The sequence below is a fragment of the Enhydra lutris genome, unplaced genomic scaffold (genome assembly GCF_002288905.1).
Source record: "Enhydra lutris kenyoni isolate GAN:26980312 unplaced genomic scaffold, ASM228890v2 scaffoldscaffold5, whole genome shotgun sequence".
Classification (NCBI taxonomy): domain Eukaryota; kingdom Metazoa; phylum Chordata; class Mammalia; order Carnivora; family Mustelidae; genus Enhydra; species Enhydra lutris.
Window position 1 is genome coordinate 1,442,261 of NW_019154089.1, and position 22,029 is coordinate 1,464,289.

At 39.3% G+C, this 22,029-nt stretch overlaps 1 protein-coding gene across 1 annotated transcript in view; it reads right to left on the bottom strand.

Annotated features, from left to right (window-relative positions):
* LOC111140862 (ubiquitin conjugating enzyme E2 D2) overlaps positions 1–22,029 on the bottom strand; it is a 63,904-nt gene that overhangs the window by 7,598 nt on the left and 34,277 nt on the right. Inside the window, exons 2-5 of the mRNA XM_022493089.1 lie at positions 11,273–11,336; positions 4,574–4,605; positions 4,418–4,495; positions 4,226–4,331 (exon numbers count right to left, since the gene is read on the bottom strand). Coding sequence (XP_022348797.1) covers positions 4,226–4,331; positions 4,418–4,495; positions 4,574–4,605; positions 11,273–11,336 — 280 coding nt within the window. The remainder of the gene's footprint in view (positions 1–4,225; positions 4,332–4,417; positions 4,496–4,573; positions 4,606–11,272; positions 11,337–22,029) is intronic.

Consider the following 22,029-nt stretch of genomic DNA (forward strand, 5'->3'; position numbering starts at 1 on the left):
CCACACACACACAATATTCCGCCTCTCTTGGTCCCTTACTAGATTTCTATCTTTACTGCTACTTGGTGAAGGAAAAACAACCAGGCCAGTAAATCATAAGAACACTTTCACTACTAGCCCTTGAATTATAAGGGGGACTACGTAAGAAAAGGACCCACTTATCTGGAAAATTATTTCAGCCTCAATTTTTTTTTGAAGTTTTTTTTCCCTAAGATTTTATTTATTTATTTGAGAGAGAGAATGAGAGAAAGAGAGCAAGAGAGAAGTAAGAATCAGAGGGAGAGGGGCGCCTGGGTGGCTCAGTGGGTTGGGGCCTCTGCCTTCGGCTCAGGTTGTGATCTCAGGGTCCTGGGATCGAACCCTGCATCGGGCTCTCTACTCGGCGGGGAGCCTGCTTCCTTCTCTCTCTCTGCCTGCCTCTGCCTACTTGTGATCTCTGTCTGTAAAATAAATAAATAAAATCTTAAAAAAAAAAAAAAAGAATCAGAGGGAGAGACAGACTCCCTGCTGAGCAGGGAGCCCAGTGCAGGACTTGATCCCAGGTCTCCAAGATCATGATCTGAGTTGAAGGCAGTTGCTTAACCAGCTGGGCCACCTGGGTGCCCTAAAGATTTTATTTTTGAACAATCTCTACACCCAACGTGGGATTCCAACCCACAACCTCAAGATTAAGAGTAGCATGCCCTACTGGCTGAGACAGTCAGGGGCCCCTCAGCCACTACTTTTAAAAATGTGTTACTTTAGTTTTTTCTTTACATTTTTGGCTAGGATGGCATAAATTTTAATTTATTAACATTAATTTATTAATGCCTCTAGAATATTTTGTTTCCTTTTTTCTTCTTTAAATATTTTATTTATTTACTTGACAGAGAGAGCACAAGTAAGGAAGCAGCAGGCAGCGGGAGAGGGAAAAGTAGGCTCTCTGCTGTGCAGGGAGCCTTATATGGGGCTCGATCCCAGGACCCTGGGATCATGACCTGACCTGAAGGTAGCCACTTAACCAACTGAGCCACCCAAGCACCCCGATATTTTGTTTCCTTTAAAAAATTTGTCAGAGGGGCGCCTGGGTGGCTCGGTGGGTTAAAGCCTCTGCCTTCGGCTCAGGTCATGGTCCCAGTGTCCTGGGATCGAGCCCCACATCGGGCTCTCTGCTCTGCAGGGAGCCTGCTTCCTCCTCTCTCTCTCTGCCTGCCTCTCTGCCTACTTGTGATCTCTGTCTGTCAAATAAATAAATAAAATCTTAAAAAAAAAATCTGTCAGAGTATTTAAGTCTTACCACATTTATAACATCAAAGTTAACATGACAAATATCCAATACTTTTTACAACAGTGCCTTAACCTAGTTATTTCAGTGCTTACAAGAAACCAACTGTGCATTTTGTTTTTTTAGAACTTTACAATAATGATGAATTAGTCAGAATCATCATCCCTAGTTTACAGATGAACAAAATGAGGAATAGAGAAGCTAATTTGTCTCAAGTCTCACCCAGTAAGAGGTAAAGCTGAGATGTAATACAGGAAGTTGGATACAGAATTTTTTTTTTAAATATAGAATTTATTTATTTATTTGAGAGAGAGCGAAGAGAGGGAGGGAGAAAACAGAGGGAGAGTGACAGGGAAAAGCAGACTCCCTGATGAGCAGAGAGCCTGATGTAGGGCTCGATCCCAGGACCTTGAGATCGTGACTCAAGCTGAAGGCAGATGCTTAACCAACTGAGACACCCAGGCACCCCCAGAATCTTTTTTGTTTTGTTTTGTTTTGTTTTTTAAAGAGTTTATTTATTTATTTGACAGAGAGAGAGATCAGTAGGCAGAGAGGCAGGCAGAGAGAAAGGGAGGAAGCAGAGTCCCTACTGAGCAGAGAGCCCCATGCGGGGCTCCATCCCAGGACCCTGGGATCACCACCAGAGCAGAAGGCAGAGGCTTTAACTCACTGAGCCACCCAGGTGCCCCAGAATCTTCGTTCTTTACCACAAACTATGTTGCCCCTTATCTAAAGGTATACATTAAACATAAAAATATAACTTAGGATAAAAAAATTTTCATACAGCAAATTTCATTACCCAAATTACTTCTTTTAACTATTTAACATACTTTTCTATATAAATTAATCTATATAATACATATAAATTTAGCTCTTTTCTGTTTTCAAACATAGTATTTTTGCAATATTTGAATTGATTGATTTCTTCCCCTCCTGTTGGACCTATAATTTCTAATTTGCAGAAATAAATAACATTGTCACAAATATATTTCCATACAAAACCTTTTCTTTCTTTAGATTTATTTATTTGAGAGAGAGAGAAAGCACCCGTACAAGTGGGGGTGGGGTGGGGAAGGAGAGGGAGAATTAGACTCCCCACGGAGCAGGGAGCCCAACACAGGCGAGACACAGAACTTTTTTTTAGCATTTGAGGCTGCCTTCTTAGTACAAATGAATGAAACTAGAATTACTGGATCAAAGGGAAGTATTAATTAAATCTCTTATCTTTAAATACATACTGACAGGGCTATACAAGTCAATACTTCTATCTGTAGTATGTAAGCAACCATTTCAATGTACTTCACCAGCACTTGGTTTTCTTTTTGTAAGATCTTTGTTATTTAAAAAGGTGAAAAATGGGAACTTAATTTTCATTTCTTTGATTATTTTGCTCTTTTCTGTTCATTCATCTGTTAGGATATTTTTCTCTTATTGATTTTTATATATGTTCTTCCTATTTTAAATGTATTACTGCATGGCCACTTACTATCCTGCGTAGTAAGTGTGGCCATTATCTCATATGCAGCTTCTTGCATCTGTATTCTTTTTTTTTTTTCTTAAGATTTTATTTGTTTATTTGACAGAGAGAGAGAGATCACAAATAGGCAGAGAGACAGGCACAGAGAGGAGGGGAGCAGGCTTTCTGCTTAGCAGAGAGCCTGATGCAGGGATTGATCCCAGGACCCTGAGATCATGATCTGAGCCAAAGGCAGAGGCTTAACCCACTGAGCCACCCAGGTGCCCCTGTATTTTAATAACTTTTAACCCACTTGTGGGTTGTCGAGAGGCTGTATAATTTCAAATCAGCATATAAGGAAATGTTTGTTAACTACTCAGTTCACCGACATAAGAAAATCCCCAACCTACTCATGTAATTAGGCTTTATTCAGAACTACTGGTATTTCATCACAAAACTAGTAATTAATTTTTAATACACATCTCTAAGCACACAGCACTACATACCACAAAGATTAAGACAATCAAATAAAAATTTTTTATTAAACTGGTCATCTCAGAGAATGAATCTGTTTCTTTTCTTTTTTTTTTTAAAGATTTTATTTATTTATTTGACAGAGAGATCACAAGTAGGCAGAGAGTCAGACAGAGAGAGAGAAGCAGGCTCCCCGCTGAGCAAAGAGCCCAACGTGGGGCTCAATCCCAGGACACTGATATCATGACCCGAGCCGAAGGCAGCGGCCCAATCCACTGAGCCACAGAGGCGCCCCATGAATCTGTTTCTGATAGAAACCTCAAAACAAGAGGTTTCTTACAGAGTCTGAATATGAATTTGACTCTTGAATTTGAATTTGACTCTTGAATATGAATTTGAACCTTGTCCTTCAAGAACCTTCTGTATCTTTACCACAAGCATTCCTCTGTAAGGTCTGTTATTTCCTCTTCTGGAACAGTATCTACCCTTACCATTTATGGATCTCAAGGTTGGAAGAGGCTTTAATATCTTCTACTTTAACTTTGCTCTAGAAGAAATTCATACCAAGTAGCCATTTTCCAACCGATGCCCGAATGGCATAATGGACAGAGCTGTCAAGACACCAGAGAATACCTATGTCTGAAAATCCAACTCCCTCCAGTGGTCTCAAGGTCTATCAAAAATAATAGGGGCCACTACCTCCTCTTAAAAGGAACATGAATAATCATTTCAAAAAATAAGTAACCTTTAAAAGACAAAAAACAGGGGCGCCTCGGAGGCTCAGTCAGTTGAGCGTCCAACTGCTGATTTAGGCTTAGGTCATGATCTCAGGGTTTTAAGATCAAGCCCTGTGTCGGACTCCATGCTCATCGCAGAATCTGGTTGAGATTCTCCGTCTCTCTGCCTCTCTCCTTCTGCCCCTCCCCCTGATTGCACACACTCTAATAAATAAATCTTTCAAAATAAGTAAGTAAAAAATAAAAGACATAAACACTGTGCTTTATCTTAATATCAGATACCCATTCCATTACCTTTTGAAATAGTTAGTGCTGGAGACCACTGTGACCGGAGAATATCCAGACAAATGCTGCCATTACTGTTAATATTTGGATGATAAATTCTTGTTGTAAATGCAACCTACAGAAAAAAGGAAAACTTTTTGTAAACTGGTTTATTAATATCATAGAAAGCACATAAAAAAACAAGTGCCATACCACAATTACCTTAGGTGGCTTGAAGGGGTAATCTGTTGGGAAATGAATTGTCAAGAAAAATACTCCACCCTGATAGGGACTGTCATTCTGTTGATAACAAGAAAAGTGGGATTAAAATGAGTGTATCATATAAACATTTATTCTGAAATCAATCTGAATACTTACTGGCCCCATTATTGTAGCTTGCCAATGGAACACTGAAAAAGAACAAAAAATCACCATGAAGCAGTATCTCCAATGTACCTACACCATAATGACTTATCATTTCCTATCTAACCCCATTTTGTTAATAAGCAATATGGTAAGTCCTGGGCAAGATGAGGAATCTAAGTCAAGACTGAGTCTGAAGAGAGAAAAGAAAATGACCAGTATGGTCTAGAACACTGATAAGGTACTCAGTGAGAAAGTATTTGGGCTAAAACATCTTGAAAATTCGTATCAGGGAGACAAAATTCTTGACAAGGCCCAAGGTTTCACTTTTCAACAGGCATTTCTTACCTCCAAGGGTAAAAAAGAACCAAAAGATTCAACTCTTTAACTTGTTACGTCATTTCCCCAACACGTTAATATATAATATACTCCTTTTTTTTTTTAAAGATTTTTATTTATTTATTTGACAGACAGAGATCACAACAGGCAGAGAGGCAGGCAGAGAGAGAGGAGGAAGCAGGCTCCCTGCTGAGCAGAGAGCCCGACGCGGGGCTCGATCCCAGGACCCCGGGATCATGACCTGAGCCGAAGGCAGAGGCTTTAACCCACTGAACCACCCAGGCGCCCCTATAATATACTCCTTTTATAATACTGGTATGGCGCAGGACTGTAAAGCCAAAGTAAGTAACACTCAAATTAATAAAGATTTGTTTTTTTATAGCAAGAAAAAACCTCTGAGAGCATTCATGGCTAGAATTACTAGTCCCTTACTAACATATGAAAGATCAATAATTATATCTTTTAATTTTTTAAAAAAGGTTTTATTTATTTGACAGAGAGAGAGATCACAAGTAGGCAGAGAAAGAGGGGGAGGCAGGTTCCCTGCTGAGCAGAGAGCCCGATGTGGGGCTTGATCCTAGGACCCTGAGATCATGACCTGAGCTGAAGGCAGAGCTTTAACCCACTGAGCCACCCAGGCGCCCCAATTATATCTCTTTTTATTTATTTTTATTTATTTATTTTTATTTATTTGACAGAGATCACAAGTAGGCAGAGAGGCAGGCAGAGTGAGAGGAGGAAGCAGGCTCCCCGCTGAGCAGAGAGCCGGATGCGGGGCTCGATCCCAGGGTCCTGGGACCATGACCCGAGCCGAAGGCAGAGGCTTTAACCCACTGAGCCACCCAGGTGCCCCTATATCTCTTTTTTAAAATGATCTAGAATCTACACCAACAAAGCAGAGTAAGACAAACTAAACTAAAAACACATCAAGATGGAATTTAATTAACAAAAGCATCTGAAGACATACCATTAAAACCTTAGTTGAGTATTCTGCTACACAGGTCAAATATAAGAATTACCTACTGGAATCACTGACTTAGGTCTCCCCGTGGAGCTCTCCTACACTACTAGATCTCCTTGTGAAAGTATAAAAAAGGGAAGAAGGTAGTGGGAGAATATCTAATCCTGACTCAAATTCTAATGGTTTGGTAAACAGTTCAATAATCACTACAGGGACACCTGGGTGGTTCAGTCAGTTAAGTGTCTGCCTTTGGCCTGGGTCATGATCCCAGGGTCCTGGGATGGAGTACCACATCTGGCTCCTTGCTCAGCATGGAGTCTGCTTCTCCCTCTGCCTGCTGTTCCCCCTGCTTGTGCTCTCTCTGACAAAGAAATAACTCTTTAAAAAAAAAGAAAGAAAGAAAGAAAAGAAAAAGAATCACTACAGATTATGGGGTGCCTGAGTAGCTCAGTTGGTTAAGCATCTGCCTTCAGTTCAGGTCATGATCTCAGGGTCCTGGGATCAAGCCCCAGTTGTGCTCTCTGCTCAGTGGGAAGTCTGCTTCTCCTTCTCCCTCCGCTGCTCTCCCTGCTCACAATCTCCCTGTTCGTGATTTCCTGCTTGTGCTCTCTCAAATAAATACAATCTTTTAAATTAAAAAAAAAATTACTACAGATTAAAAAAAAAATTACCTCAGGTTCCAAGTAGAAAGAACTCTCCAGAAATAGTTAACTGGGCAAAATATGTGGCCATAAGCATAAAATATTGTTTTATTTTATATGAACATCTATATTTCAAACACCTTTCATTTAAAGATCAATCTTGAATTACAAAATTTTGATAGTTCCCAAACCAGCAAAAACAAACAAAAACTCCCACTACCACCCTGGTTTGACGATGAAAACCAAATTACAGAAACTAAAAGCTACAATCTATTTTATGAGAGTTTAAATGTGAACCTCACAGCTCAATAATTACTCTTTAGGATACTCAAAGATGAAACTTTAAGGCTAAAAGAGAACAAGAATATCTGTCATAGTTTGAGACATAATCTCAAGAGAACTACATCTGAATTCAGTACAGATCTCCAGAGAGTCAGATTCACCAAGACTTCAAAACAAAAGAAAATGAAACAGATTGTATGACCAATAAATCTTTGGCTTACTATTCCTTTCAGGGCCTATACATCCCCCTGCTTACCAGATCTTCAAAGAAAAATGGGAAAAAATGTAATGGTACATTAAAATCTGGATATTTAAAAATAAAGCACTGTATTATTAATAAGTTCTTTATTTATTTTTATATATTATCTTCTTTATTTATTTTTAAAGTAATCTCTATACATTAGAGATTATCTTCTTTATTTATTTTTAAAGTAATCTCTATGTCCAACATGGGGCTCAAACTCACAACCCTAAGGATCAACAGTTGCATACTTTTCCATGTAAGCCAGCCAGGTGCCCCTATATTATTTTAAATATAAGGGGTACTGGGGTGGCTCAGTTAGTTAAGCGACTACCTTCAGTTCAGGTCATGATCCTGGAGTCCTGGGATTGAGTCCTACACCAGGCTCCCCGCTCAGCAGGAAGTCTGCTTCTCCCTCTGACCCTCTCCCCTCTTATGCTCTCTTTCTCTTAAGTAAATAAATAAAATCTTTAAAAAATATATATAAAATAAGGACTACCTTCTTACACTAAATATCAATAATGTGGTGCTGAAGGATTTGAGAGCTAGAAGGGTCAAAAGGAGCTCAGAAAGTTTCATTGTGACCAACAGTTTCTCTTTTCTGAAGATTAAATTCTGCCTCCTTATTAATATTTAGCTATCCAATTAGACTCTGCTTTGTCCTTATATAATTTATCAGGAAGACTTGATAAAGATTTTTTGACAGTCATTTATCTCAACTGTTCTCAAATACTCCCTAAAGTTTTCAGTATTGTATCAGCAAAGACTTCTAGATGACCAACTGTAAGGAAGTTATTCTGCCCCTAAGGAGGAGATTTTCCTTATTCTCTTAGAAGGTAGGTATTATTGACAGTTTAGTAGTAGGTGAGTCAAGACAGCGGAATAGGAAGGCTAAGAGTTAAAGGAGAACTATTATTTTTTAAACAGCTGTAAAGAGATAATCCGTAAACCATATAATTCACCCACTGAAAGTGCATAATTCAGTGGTGTTTAGTACATTCACAGAGTTGGGAAACCATCACCAAATTTTAGAAATTTTCATCACCCCCAAAGGAAACCCCGTATCTATATGCAGTTACTCCACATTCCCCCAAATCTCTAGTTCTATGCAACCATTATCCATTTTCTGTCTCTATGAATTTATTCTGGAAATTTCATATAAATGGAACCATACAATATGTGGCTTTTTATATCTGGCTTCTCTCACTGGGCATGTTTTCAAAGCTCATCAATGTTGTAGTATATATTTGTACTCCCCTTTTTTACTGACATATAATATTCAACTGTATGGATATACATTCTATTTATCCCTTCATCAGCTGGTGGGCATTTGGATTATTTCCACATTTTGGCTATTACAGCTGCTGCTTCTATGAACATTAATGCACAAATTTTTGCATGGACATGTTTTTATTTTTCTTGGATAAACAGTTACCAGTGAACTCACTGGGTAATATGATAACTCTATGTTTAACTTTTTGAGAAACTCTATGTTTAACTTTTTGAGAAACCTCTAAATTAGTTGTACCATTTTACATTACTATCAGCAATGTATGAAGGTTCCAATTTCTCCACAACCTCATCAACACTTATCTGACTTATTGATTTTAGCCATCATGGAAGGAATAAAGTGCTATTCCATCACAGATGTGATTTGCATTTCCCTGATAACTAATGATACCGAGCATCTTTTCCATGTGCTTGTTGGCCAACTGCACATCCTCTTTAGCAGATCCTTTGCTTATTAAAAACAATGGGTTATTTATCTTTATATTGTTGAGTTACAAAGAGTTTTTTAAATATATCTTGAATAAATTTCCTTATCAGAAATATGACTTGCACAAATTTTCTCTCATCCTGTTGTCTCTTCGCTTTCTTGATGATATCATTTGCAGCACCTAAATTAGACTTCATTAAAATGTAAAATTTACCTATTTTTTCTTTTAATTGCTTATGCTTTGGGGGAGTTCTTTGTAACTCTCAAGGATAGCAACTCTTCTATCTGAGAAACGAATGTGATAATACCTACTATGTGAAGTAAAGGCAAATTATTCAGGACACTGCAGAGAACTTCAAAAATAAATTCTATGCCCCAGACTTCAAATACTTTTAAATGAAAGATCAGCCACTCTCAACTTCGAGGAATTTACTGGAAATAAAACCACTTTTTCAACTGAAAGACCACCATGACAGAGGTGGACTGTATGATACCATACACAACAAAACTAAAATCAGAAAACTTGAGGATGAGGGGCACCTGGGTGGCTCAATCCATTAAGCATCTGCCTTCAGCTCAGGTCATGATCTCAGGGTCCAGAGATGGAGCCCTGCATTGGGCTCACTGCCCAGTGGGGAGTCAGTTTATCCCTCTTCTTCGGCCCCTCCTGCTCATGTGTTCGTGTTCTCTCTTTCTCTCAAATGAATAAAATCTTTACTTTTAAAATTTTGTTTAAAGATTTTACTTATTTACTTGACAGAGAGACAGAGAGAGAGAGAAAGAACATATGCAGGAGAAGCAGGAGAGGGAGAAGCAGGCTCCCTGCTGTGTAGGGAGCCGGATGTGGGGCTTGATCCCAGCATCCCGGGATCAGGACCGGAGCTGAAGTCAGAAGCTTAACTGACTGAGCCACCCAGGTGTCCCAAATAAAATCCTTTTTTTTTTTTAAGAGTTTGTTTATTCATTTGACGAGGAAGAGAGATCACAAGCAGGCAGAGAAGGGGGAAGCAGGCTCCCTGCCAAGCAGAGAGCCCAATGCAGGGCTTGATCCCAGCACCCTGAGATCATGACCTGAGCTGAAGGCAGAGGCTTAACCTACTGAGCCACTCAGGCGCCCCCCCAAATAAAATCTTTTAAAAAAAAAAAAAAAGGGAAAGAAAAGAAAAAAGAAAGCTTGAGAATGAGCCCACTTTGGAAACCACAATGTGCCTCTCTCACTAGATTCTTCTCTAAAATACTTTATAATTTCTACTCCATTCAACTAAAAGAGCTATTGTGAGGCTTAAATGAGATAATGCACGTTTAACTACTTGGCCTATCTTGTTTGGTATCAAACACTATAGTTACTCATACTGGACAAATATGAATAATGAAAATGGGATTTTTCATACCTGTACTTAGCTTTATAATTTAGCAATCTGTTTTACATTTAAGCAATCTCTGTAAAAGGTTCTTGTTTTATTTTTTTTTTAATTTTATTTAAATTCAATTTGGTTAACATATAGTGTGTTTATTACAGTTTCAGGGGTAGAATTTAGTGATCCATCAGTTGCATATAACACCCAGGGGTCATTACATCAAGTGCCCTCCTTAATGCCCATCACCCAGTTAGCCCATTTTCCCCCACCCACCAAATTCTCCTCCAGCAATCCTCAGTTTGTTTCCTATAGTTAAGAGTCTCTTATGGTTTCCCTCCCTGTTTTTAATCTTACCTTTCCTTCCTTTCCCCTTGCTTTGATTCTTAAGTTTAGCAAAACAAAAGCAACATTTTAAGCAAAAACAGGAAAAATGTAAAACACAAGCTAATATAACCTCTTATTTATTGTCTTACTGTATATACTTCTCTGACAAAACTGTTTCCAAGTATGTTCTTTTTTCCTATTTGCTAAATATTACTTTTTTTGTGAATTAGTGTTGTGTCATAAAGCACAGTCTCGTTCAAGTATACTCCTTTTAAAAGAGGCTAGAAGATGGTATAAGGGGAAAAACTGTTGAGACAAAGTGAAACAAAAGGAAAATTATTATCCAACATGTGTGATAAGGCCTAATAAATTATTTTATATCGGATTAAACAGAGAAACTAGACATTAGAAATAAACAAACTACCTGTCTTCACAAGCGTGAACCAGTGGAAGGACAAACACCACACACACACACACACCAATATGCCTTATCATCCTAAGTATTATTTTACTTAAAGAACAATAGCTTGTTGTAAGTAAAACCTCAAATATTTGACCCCAGGAAAATACCCAGAAGACTTGAAGGATATGTAGGAAGAAGTTGGAACAACTACACAGACAATATCTGGCAGAAAAGGTTCAAAAGGTTCAAAATTAATACTACAGAAGAAGATAGGATACACACAGAACTGCCCCTTTCATGGATAAGTAAGGGTAAACACTGCCTCTTCCTAGAGTATAATTGTTTTTTCACACAAAATGTAATCTTAAGAGATATTCATCAGTCCCAGAGTTCCCCAGAGGCAGAATGGTTATGCAGTTTTACTCCACCATTCCTTTTAAATACTTACTATCATCTCCAACAGGACCTGCTGAACACTGTGCTGGGGGGTCCCGTGCCAGGTCATTCAATTCCTCAAGAAAATAGAAAGAAAAGAAATATATTCAACATAAATGTAACTTTAACCAATTAATATAAGTTTCACTCATACCAATATTGTCTATCCCACTACTAAAGTTTTTAAAGGAATACTCCTTCAAAGTCAGAGAGGGATGGCTTTGTGAATCTTTAAGTTAAAGTATTTTGGATTCTTCTTCTTCTGCCCTCCCCCTTTTTTAAACAGAGGGAGGGGGTAGGGAGAGAGAGAAACTTAAGCAGGCTCCACACGCAGCACAGAGCCTGATGCTAAAATTGACTAAGCCACCCAGGTGCCCCAGTATTTTGGGTTCTTGAATGCAAATGTATGTTTAAAAACTGGATTATTTTTGCTTAGTTCAGAGTTTAAAAAGTAACTATAAGGAAAATGAACATGTATTATATACTAAATAGCTATAAAAATGGTTTTAGGGGCACCTGGGTGGCTCAGTGGGTTAAGCCTCTGCCTTCGGCTCAGGTCAAGATCTCAGGGCCCAGGGATGGAGCCCCGCATCAGGCTCTCTGCTCAGCAGGGAGCCTGCTCCCCCTCCCCCATGCCTGCTTCTCTGCCTACTTATAATCTCTGTCTGTCAAACAAATGAATAAAATCTTTTAAAAAAATGTTTTAAGAAATGGTTTTAAAGTAAAAACTTTACTAGTTTTCAAAAAAGAAGTTGAATTTCAAGGTCAATTTTTGAACCAGAGAACTATTAGGTTACCCTTGGGAAAAGTTCTTGAAGTCATCAATATTTCAAATAATATGAGACCACCTGACAAGATGTTATGTTTTCAGCTGATATGAACTGCCAGGGTTCCAAAGGTAGCTGAAAAAACTTAAAAAGGGATGTACTGAAAAGGCTGGATATATTAAAAAGGCTGAAGTAATAAAGCCCATCATAAAACTTTGTAATCAGAGACAGATCTACCCGTACTAATGCTCTATAACCAGATGCCGGCTTCTTAGCTATTTTAACATTAGGAGCCCACAAACTTACTGGATGGGAATCCTGAAAAAACCACAAGGCAGGAAATCATATTCTATTCCTTTCCCTCTTGGCATGGTATTGGAGATTAAAAACAAGGGCTAGTTAGATTATGATTTTTTTAAAAGATCTTATTTATTTGACAGAGAGAGAAAGCACAAGCAGGAAGGAAGGGTAGAGGAAAAAGCAGACTCCCGACCAAGCAGGAGCCTGATGCAGAACTCAGTCCCAGGACCCTGGGATGGTGACCTGAGCCAAAGGCAGATGCTTAACCAACTGAGCCACTCAAGCACCCTAGATTATGTTTTTAATTAAAAAAAAAAAAAAAAAAAAAAAGTTTTTTAAAGTAATTTCTACATCCAACATGGGGCTCAAACTCATGACTCCGAGATCAAGAGATGGATGCTCAACCAACTGAGCCAGCCAGGTACCCCGGTATTATATTTTTAAATGACAAAAGTAAAAACAGTAAAATCTAGTTTGTTGGTTTTTTTTTTAAGATTTTATCTATTCATCTGCCAGAGAGAGAGAGAGAGAGAGAGAGCGAGTGCATGAGCACGGGCAGACAGAGTAATAGGCAGAGGCAGAGGGAGAAGCAGGCTCTCCGCCGAGCAAGGAGCCCGATGTGGGACTCGATCCCAGGACGCTGGGATCACGACCCAAGCCGAAGGCAGCCAGCCGCTCAACCGACTGAGCCACCCAGGCATCCCAAAATCTAGTATTTTAAATGTACAATAAAAAGTATCCAGGGGCGCCTGGGTGGCTCAGTGGGTTGGGGCCTCTGCCTTCGGCTCGGGTCGTGATCCCGGGGTCCTGGGATCGAGCCCCACATCAGGCTCTCTGCTCTGCAGGGAGCCTGCTTCCTCCTCTCTCTCTCTCTGCCTGCCTCTCTGCCTGCTTGTGATCTCTGTCTGTCAAATGAATGAGTGAAGGTCTTAAGAGGAAAAAAAAAAAAAGTATCCAGAGCCCACAGGACACCTGGGAGGCTCAGTCTGTTAAACGTCTGGCTCTTGATTTCAACTCAGGTCATGATCTTGGGGTTGTGAGACTGAGCCCCGAACTCCATCTGGGTGTGGAGCTTGCTTAAGATTTTCTTTCTTCCTCTGCCCCTTACCGAGCCCCTCTCCCTTTAAAACAACAACAACAACAACAACAACTTATAATAAAGCACTATTCAGAACCCACAAATAAACTCGTGCTTATGTGGTCAATTAATCTACGACAAAGGAGGCAAGGATATACAATGAAGAAAAGACCGTCTCCTCAATAAATGGAAAACTTAGCAGCTACATGCAAAAGAATGAAATAGGACCACTTCCTTACACTATACACAAAAAAAACTCAAAATGGATTAAGGACTTAAAAGATTAAGACCCGAAACCACAAAACTCCTAAAAGAAAACATAGGCAGTATACCCCCGGACATCTGTCTTAGAAATATTTTTTTTTAGAAATATTTTTTGTTTTGTTTTGTTTTGTTTTTTTAAGATTTAATTTTTAGAGAGTGCGCAAGCACACAGAGGCAGAGGGAGAAGGAGAAGCAGACTCCCCACTGAGCAGGGCAACAGCAACAAGAGCAAAAATAAACAATTGGGACTATATCAAACTTTTAAAAAGGCAACCTACTGAATGGGGAAGATATTTGCGAATGACTGATCTGATAAGGGTTAATACCCAAAATACATGAAGAATTCATATAACTCAACACCAAAAAACGCCAGTATGATTAAAAAAGGGCAGAGGACCTGAATAGGCATTTTCCCAAAAAAAAAAAAGATATAAAAATGGCCAAGAGGCACATGAAAAGATGCTCAACATCACTAATCATAATGGAAACGCAAATCAAAACCACAATGAGCTAACACCTCACACTTATCAGAATGGCTAGTATCAAAGAGACAAGACAGGGGCTCCTGGGTGGCTCAGTCCATGAAGCATCTGCCTTCAGCTCAGGTCATGATCCCAGCACCTGAGACTGAGCCCCGCATCGGGTGCCCTGCTCAGTGGGGAGTCTGCTTCTCCTTCTCCCTCTGCCTTTGTGTGCTTGCGCACTCTCTAAAAATTAAATCTTAAAAAAACAAAACAAAACAAAAGACGTAAGTGCTGGTGAGGATGCAGAAAAAAGGGAATCATTGTGCACTGCTGCAAGGAATGTAAATTGATGCAACCACTAAGAAAAGCATACAAGTTCCTCAAAAAATTAAAAATAGAAATATCATACGATCCAGCAATTTCAATTTTGGGTATTGACTCAAAGAAAATGAAAACACTAACTGGAAATGATATATGCTCCCCTGATGTTTACTACAGCATTATTCACAATAGCCAAGATACAGAAACAAAGTATCCATCAACAGAAGAATGGCTAATGATGATGTGATACACACACACACAAAGAAGTATTATTCAGCCACAAAAAGTAATGGAATCTTGTCATTTGTAACAACATGGACGGACCTTGAGGGTATTATGCTAAGTGAAATGAGTCGGACACAGAAAGACAAATACTGTACAATTTCACTTATAAGTGGATTCTAAAAATCAAAACAGATGAAGAAACAAAACACAGAAACAGACTCATAAATACAGGGAATAAACCTGAAGCTGTAAGAGGAGGGTGTTGGAGAGGTGAACAAAATAGGTAAAGGTGATTAGAAGGTAGAAACTTCCAGTTATAAAATAGATAAATCACCTGGAAGTGAAGTACAACATAGGGAATATAGTCAATAATACTGTAATAACTTTGTGTGGGGTCAAATGGTAACCACACTTATGATGAGTGTTTCATAATGCATTTAAATGTCAAATCACTGTGCTCTACCCCCGAAACTAATATAATACTGTGTGTCAACGATACTTCAATTAAAAAAAACCTATTTAGAATCTTATTAATGAGTTCTAGAAAGATATGATTTAACAGTCCAAATATTGTATAGTTTTTAATTTATACCACATAGTTATTTCTGTAAGTCCCTTCCTCTGAGTTAACTTAACCAGTCATTTTGGTACATCAGTTATTCTGTAGTATCCTACCTGCAAGCTTGGAAAACAAAGCACAGACTACAGATATAAAGTTTTGTATTTTTCTTTTTTTAATTAACGTTCTTTTCTTTTAAGTTTTTTTTTTTTTAAGTTTATTTATACTTTCCTTGCCCATCTCAAGAAAAATAATAACTGGGGCACCTGGCTGGCTCAGTAAGAAGAGCAAGCAACTCTGAATCTTGGGGTTTTGAGTTTGAGCCCCAAGGTGGGGGTAGAGATTACTTAAAAAAAGAAAAAACATTGTACAGTTCCCAGTCCCAAATGTTGCTTCTAATACAGGTCAGTATAACTAAGAACATTTGCTTGATTTAAAACATAAAAGCCACCTATTTTTTTTTTATTAATTTTTTTTAAAGTAATCTCTACACCTAACATGGGGCTCAAACTCACAACCCTGAGATCAAGAGTTGCATGTTTCTTCTGACTGAACGGCCAGGTGCCCCAAGAGTTATCTTTTTTTTTTTTAAGATTTTATTTATTTGTGTGTGAGAGAGAGAGAGAGAGAGAGAGAGAAAGTGAGTAAGAGAGCACAAGCAGGGGAAGCAGCAGGCAGACAGAGAAGCAGGCTCCCTGCGGAGCACGGAGCTCAAGGAGGGACTCAATCCCAGAACCCTATATCATGACCTGAGCCAAAGGCAGCCACTTAATCAACTGAACCACGCAGGTGTCCCAGTTATCTTTTTTTTTACAGATTTTATTTATTCATTTGATGCAGAGAAAGAGAGAGAAAGAGTGAGTGCGCGCACACAAGCGGGGCAGTGGCAGAGGGAGAGGGAGAAGCAGACTCCCCACTGAGCAGGGAACCCAACGTGGGGCTTGATCCCAGTACCCTGGGATCATGACCTGAGCCCAAGGCAGCTGCTTAACTGACTGAGCCAACCAGGCGCCCCTATTTTTTTATTTTTTTAAAAAAGATTTTTATTTATTTATTTCACAGAGAGAGAGAGACAGTAAGAGAGGGAATACAAACAGGTGGAGTGAAGATAGGGAGAAGCAGGCTTCCTGCTGAGGAGGGAGCCCAATGCGGGGCTCAGGCCCAGAACCCTAGGATCATGACCTGAGCCAAAAGGTAGACACTTAACAACTGAGCCACCCAGGCGCCCCTATTTTTTAATTTTAAATTGAGTAATAAGTTGCTATTAAAATAAAACAAGAACAAAACAAGTTTTTCTGAAGTCCTACCATGTGCATTAAATGGAATTTTTTTGTGCTTTAATATTTTGCTCTCAAATTAAGTCATCTTTTTCCATCTTGAAGGACAGCAAGGTTTAACAACAAGAGCTAAGATTTATCTAAGTTGAATATAAGAGCAATCAGTCTGTTTGATGAGCCAGTATGATATAATTAATTTTAAAAACTTCACCCAAACTTATGCTAATAGACATTTAACACCTTCATTCAACACTTCCTTGGTTCAAGGCACTGATATGGATGAATCTTGAAAGCATAATGCTAAGCGAAAGAAATCAGATATAAAATACTACATTTTATATTATTCTACTGATATGACATTTTAGAAAAGGCAAAGTTATAGTGACAAAAAGCAGATCAATAGTTCCAGGGGGGCTGGAGGGAGATGGAGGGGACTAACTACAAAAGGACATGAGGAAAACTTGGGGGGTGATGGAAATGTTCTATATGATAATTTTGGCAGAGAGTGAATAACTGTGTATATATTTATCAAAACTCAAACATACTTTATACTTAAAATTGATGAATTTTATCGTATATAATTGTATATATTACATATAATATATAACTCAAAGTTTTCTTTTTAAGCATCCATCTATCTTTCTTTTTTTGTCTTTTTAAATATTTTGTTTTTAAAAAAGTAATCTCTAGGGGCGCCTGGGTGGCTCAGTGGGTTAAGCCCCTGCCTTCGGCTCAGGTCATGATCTCAGGGTCCTGGGATCGAGTCCCGCATCGGGCTCTCTGCTCAGCAGGGAGACTGTTTCCCTCTCACTCTCTCTGCCTGCCTCTCTGCCTACTTGTGATCGCTGTCAAATAAATAAATAAAATCTTTAAAAAAAAAAAAGTAATCTCTACACCCAACATCAGGCCCCAAGATCAAGAATCCCATGCTCTACTGATTGAACTAGCCAGGCCCTCCTCTATCCATCTTTCTATATGCATAAAACCTCCTAAGAATACACAAGAAATTAGTTAACAGTACAGCTGACTCTTGAACAGCCGGGGGGGTTAGGAGCACCAACCCCCCACACAGCAGAAAATATGCATTTAACTTTTGACTCCCCCCAAAACTTAATTACGTACTTGCCTTCAGGAAGGAGAGCCTGCTTTAGAGGTGAGAATGGGAACTCTATGTATTTCCTTCGTACCTTTTAAATCGTATAACAAGTGTATTCATTGCCTATTTGAAACAGAAATTATGAGTTTTGACTGTAAATCTGGATTATAATAAAACAGCTATTAAAAGTTGTAACCATCTAGAGGGTAATCAAATAGTGAAAACCCAGTTAGACTGAATAAACATAGAAGCTACACAATTTGATGTCTTTGCATCAAGATGTAACTGAAATTGAATCTTAAAATGTAATAAAGGCACTGATGTAGACAGATCACTTACTCTGGCAGAAGAAATACCCTAATATATCAGACAGCTTTTTGTTTAACATTTGACTTTATATCTATACATTAATTTCTTTGACTTCTTATTCTAAAAGAAGCAGCATTCGGGGAGCCTGGGTGGCTCAGTGGCTTAAGCCTCTGCCTTCGGCTCAGGTCATCTCAGGGTCCTGGGATGGAGTCCAGAATTGGGCTCTCTGCTCAGCAGGGAGCCTGCTTCCTCCTCTCTCTCTGCCTGCCTCCCTGGCTACTTGTGATCTCTGTCAAATAAAATCTTTAAAAAAAAAAAAAAAAAGAAGCAGCAGCAGCAGCAGCAGCAGCAGCAGTATTCAAGGATGCCTGTGTGGCTCGGTCGGTTGGGGGACTGCCTTCAGCTCGGGTTGTGATCCCAGGGTCCTAGGATTGCATCCCGCATTGGGGTCCTTGCTAAGCGGGGAGCCTGCTCCCTCCTCTGCCTCTGCCTGCCACTCTGCCTGCTTGTGCTCTGACAAATAAATAAATAAAAATCTTAAAAAAAAAAAAAAAAAAAGGAAGAAACGGTATTCAGATTCATCTTGTATATCAAACAGCATATTACACATTACTGGGAATGAGAGTGGGGCTAAAACAAAACCAAAAATCAAGGAATCACAAAAAAAAAAAAATCAAGGAATCTATTTTTTAAATTTATTTGTCAGGGAGAGAGAGCGAGAACTCGCACAGGCAGGCAGAGGGAGAAGCAGGCTGCCTGTGAGCAAGGAGCCCAATGTGGGACTCGATCCCAGGACACTGGGATCATGACAGAGCCGAAGGCAGCTGCTTAACTGACTGAGCCACCCAAGCGTCCCAAGAAAACTTCCTCTTCTCCCTCATCAGAGGACTCAGGCATTCAACTGGTGTATTTATTTCTGTTTGAGGGAACTCCACCCTCAACCCAGCGTGGGGCTCGAGCTCGTGGCCCCGGGATCCAGTGCGAGATGCTCAACCGACTGAGCTATCCAGGCGCCCCTTCAAGGAATCTATTTACTGAAAAACTTCTCTGTAGAAAGAACAACAGAGAAATAAAGCATATATTTAAAAACTGAGGAAGAGGGCGCCTGGGTGGCTCAGTGGGTTAAGCCGCTGCCTTCGGCTCAGGTCATGATCTCAGGTCCCTGGGATGGAGTCCCACGTCGGGCTCTCTGCTCAGCAGGGAGCCTGCTTCCCTCTCTCTCCCTCCCTCTCTCTGCCTGCCTCTCCAGCTACTTGTGATCTCTCTCTGTCAAATAAATAAATAAAAAATCTTAAAAAAAAAAAAAAAACTGAGGAAGAAGAGGGAGGAGGAAACTGAAAGTTAAGGTAGAATACTCAATTTTTTTTAAGTAAGCTCTATGCCCAATGTGGGGCCTGAACTCATGATCCTGAGATTGAGTCGCATGCTCCACTAACTGAGCAAGCCAGGCGCCCCAAGAATACTTCAGTTCCAAAAACATTTGATATTCTCACTTTCCTTGAAATCTAAAAAAATAGTAAAGACTTGTTTATTTTAGAGAGGTGGGGAGAGGCAGGAAAGAGGAAAAGAGAGTCCTAAGCAGACTATGCACAGAGCATGGAGCCCAAGATGGGGCTCAATCTCATGACCCTGAGATTATGACCTGAGCCAGAACCTAGAGTTGGACACTTGACTCTGTCACCCAGGTACCCCTTGAAATCTAAAAAAAATATTAAAATAAAGGTCTTATTATGGGAGCAAACTATAGATTTCGCTGTACAGTTCTCAACTTAAACTATTTGATGCCATACTCTCCCCTTATTTCTAGGTATATAGCAGAACTAGTATTTTTAAAGATCAAAGGTCATAAACAATTTTGATTCTCTACAACCCTCCTAAGTGTTTTTCATCTTAGTTCCAAAAGCCCTATAACCTTATACCAATTAATTTATTTTAAAGTTTAATTCTCTATGGATTTTTAAAAACATTTTTATGTATTTACTTATCTGAGACAGAGAAGGAGAGAGACAGAACACCTGTGCATGCAGGAGCAGGGGGGACGAGTAGAGGGAGACAGAGAAGCAAGACTCTCCACTGAGTGGGGAAGCCAGACCCTCGGCTCAAATCCCAGGACTCTGAGACCATAACCTGAGCCAACGTTAAACGCTTGACCAAGTGAGCCACCCAGGAACTCTTCTATGGATTTTTAAATACATTTCCTACTACTATCATTTTTGGCTCAGGAATATGATTTCCAATGAAGAGATATACAGAAATAACAACAGTGCCTTACATTATTCCTGAAGAATATCTATTTTCCAGAGGATTTAAAATGAATCACTATTAAATAAAACAGAAAACTAAGACATCTGAAAGCCTCAGATATTTCTGTATTATAGCACTATACAAGAAAGAAAGGAACCTTCTTAACTCTAGGGGATGGGGTCCTGGCAAGGGGTATGTAGATTTTCCTTTCACTTTTTTTTTCCTCTTTTTTATTTTATTTATTTTTTAATTTGACAGAGAGAGACACATCAAGAAAGAGAACACAAGGCAGGGGAAGTGGAAGAGGGAGAAGCAGGCTTCCTGCTGAGCAGGAAGTCGGATGCATGGCTCAATCTCGGGAACCCAAGATCATGACCTGAGCTGAAGGCAGATGCTTAAGGGCTGAGCCACCCAGGCTCCCCTCTCCCTTTTAAAAAGATTTTATTTATTTGTCAAAGAGAAAGAGACAGAGTGTGCACAAGCAGAGGAAGTGGCAGGCGGAGGGAGCTGCTGAGCAAGGAGCCTGATACAGGACTTGATCCCAGGACCTTGGAATCATGACCTGAGCCAAAAGGTAGACATTTAACCGACTAAGGCAAGCAGGCGTCACTCCTTTCACTTTCAAGTAATCAAGTCAGACTATTAGTTGGTTAAAATTAATGCTTCTATTAGTTATTTTTAAATAACCCTTCCCCAAATCTTAACAATTATGAAACAAAATACAAATGGCACAAAAACAGGGATGTGTTTCACCATTTTGGTCCTTAACCTGTGGCATAAGGTAAAAGGAACAAGATGGGAAAATGAAAGGTTACAGTTAATTTCATAGAAAAATGGCTCCAAAGTCAAATTTTAAAAGTTCTGAATGTTGTTATACAAATCAAAGATCTCTGGTAGTGATAATCAGAATAAGATATGGCTGAGATGGTTGAGTGTCTGCATTCAACTCAGGTGATGATCTCCATCCCAGGTCAGGCTCCTAGTTTAGCAGGGAGTCTGTTTCTCCCTGCCCAACTCCCCCCACCCCCGTCATGGAAGCACGTGTACTCTCATTCGCAAATGAATCAATAAAATCTTTAAAAAAAAAAAAAAAGAAGAGAAGATTCAAGCAGAGATTACGATTCATAGAATTATAATTTCAAAGTCAGAAGAGATCACCCAGGCTAATACCCAATTTTAGAAAAAAACAAGATAGAAAGTATCTAACCCAAGGAAAATATATTAGTAATTAGGAGTAAGGAAGTGATGTTCTATAATATCATGCTTCTTTAGTTTGGATCTAAAATGTTAGAAATGTGTAAGTTAAAATGCCTGAGAATTTCTGTGTTCCCCAGGAAATTAAGCTGAAGCTCCTTTAAGATGATTGCACTGCCAAGAAAGAACAGCTAGACCAGTTCTCAAAAATGAGGTCTTGGCACAGCAGGAGTATCACAAGAAAACTTGGTTCCCCAACCAGACCTACTGAATCAGAAACTCTGGAGTATATGCTAATAATATGTGTTTCAACCAGTGCTCACCACTCCCAGAAATTATGATGCACACTAAATCTTGATTACCTTTATGTCTCACAAATTAAGCAAAGAGACAGAGAGCAAGGCTAGAAAACTCGGTATCAGCAAGACAGGAAGGGAGAGGAAGGTAAAGGGCAAAATGGTAGCACAAAATGAAGAAATCAAGAAAGGGATGAAGCTTAGATAGATAAGGTGTGTTCCACATTTTCAGGATACATTGAAGAGAAACGGTCATCACTATAGCTCTACATTCTCTCTGTGTCACTCCTGTCTTACTAGGGTTCCAACAGAAATGTTAACTTAATTTTTACTATCTACTTTTATGTCCAGCATAAGAGTTGAAGCTAATATTTCA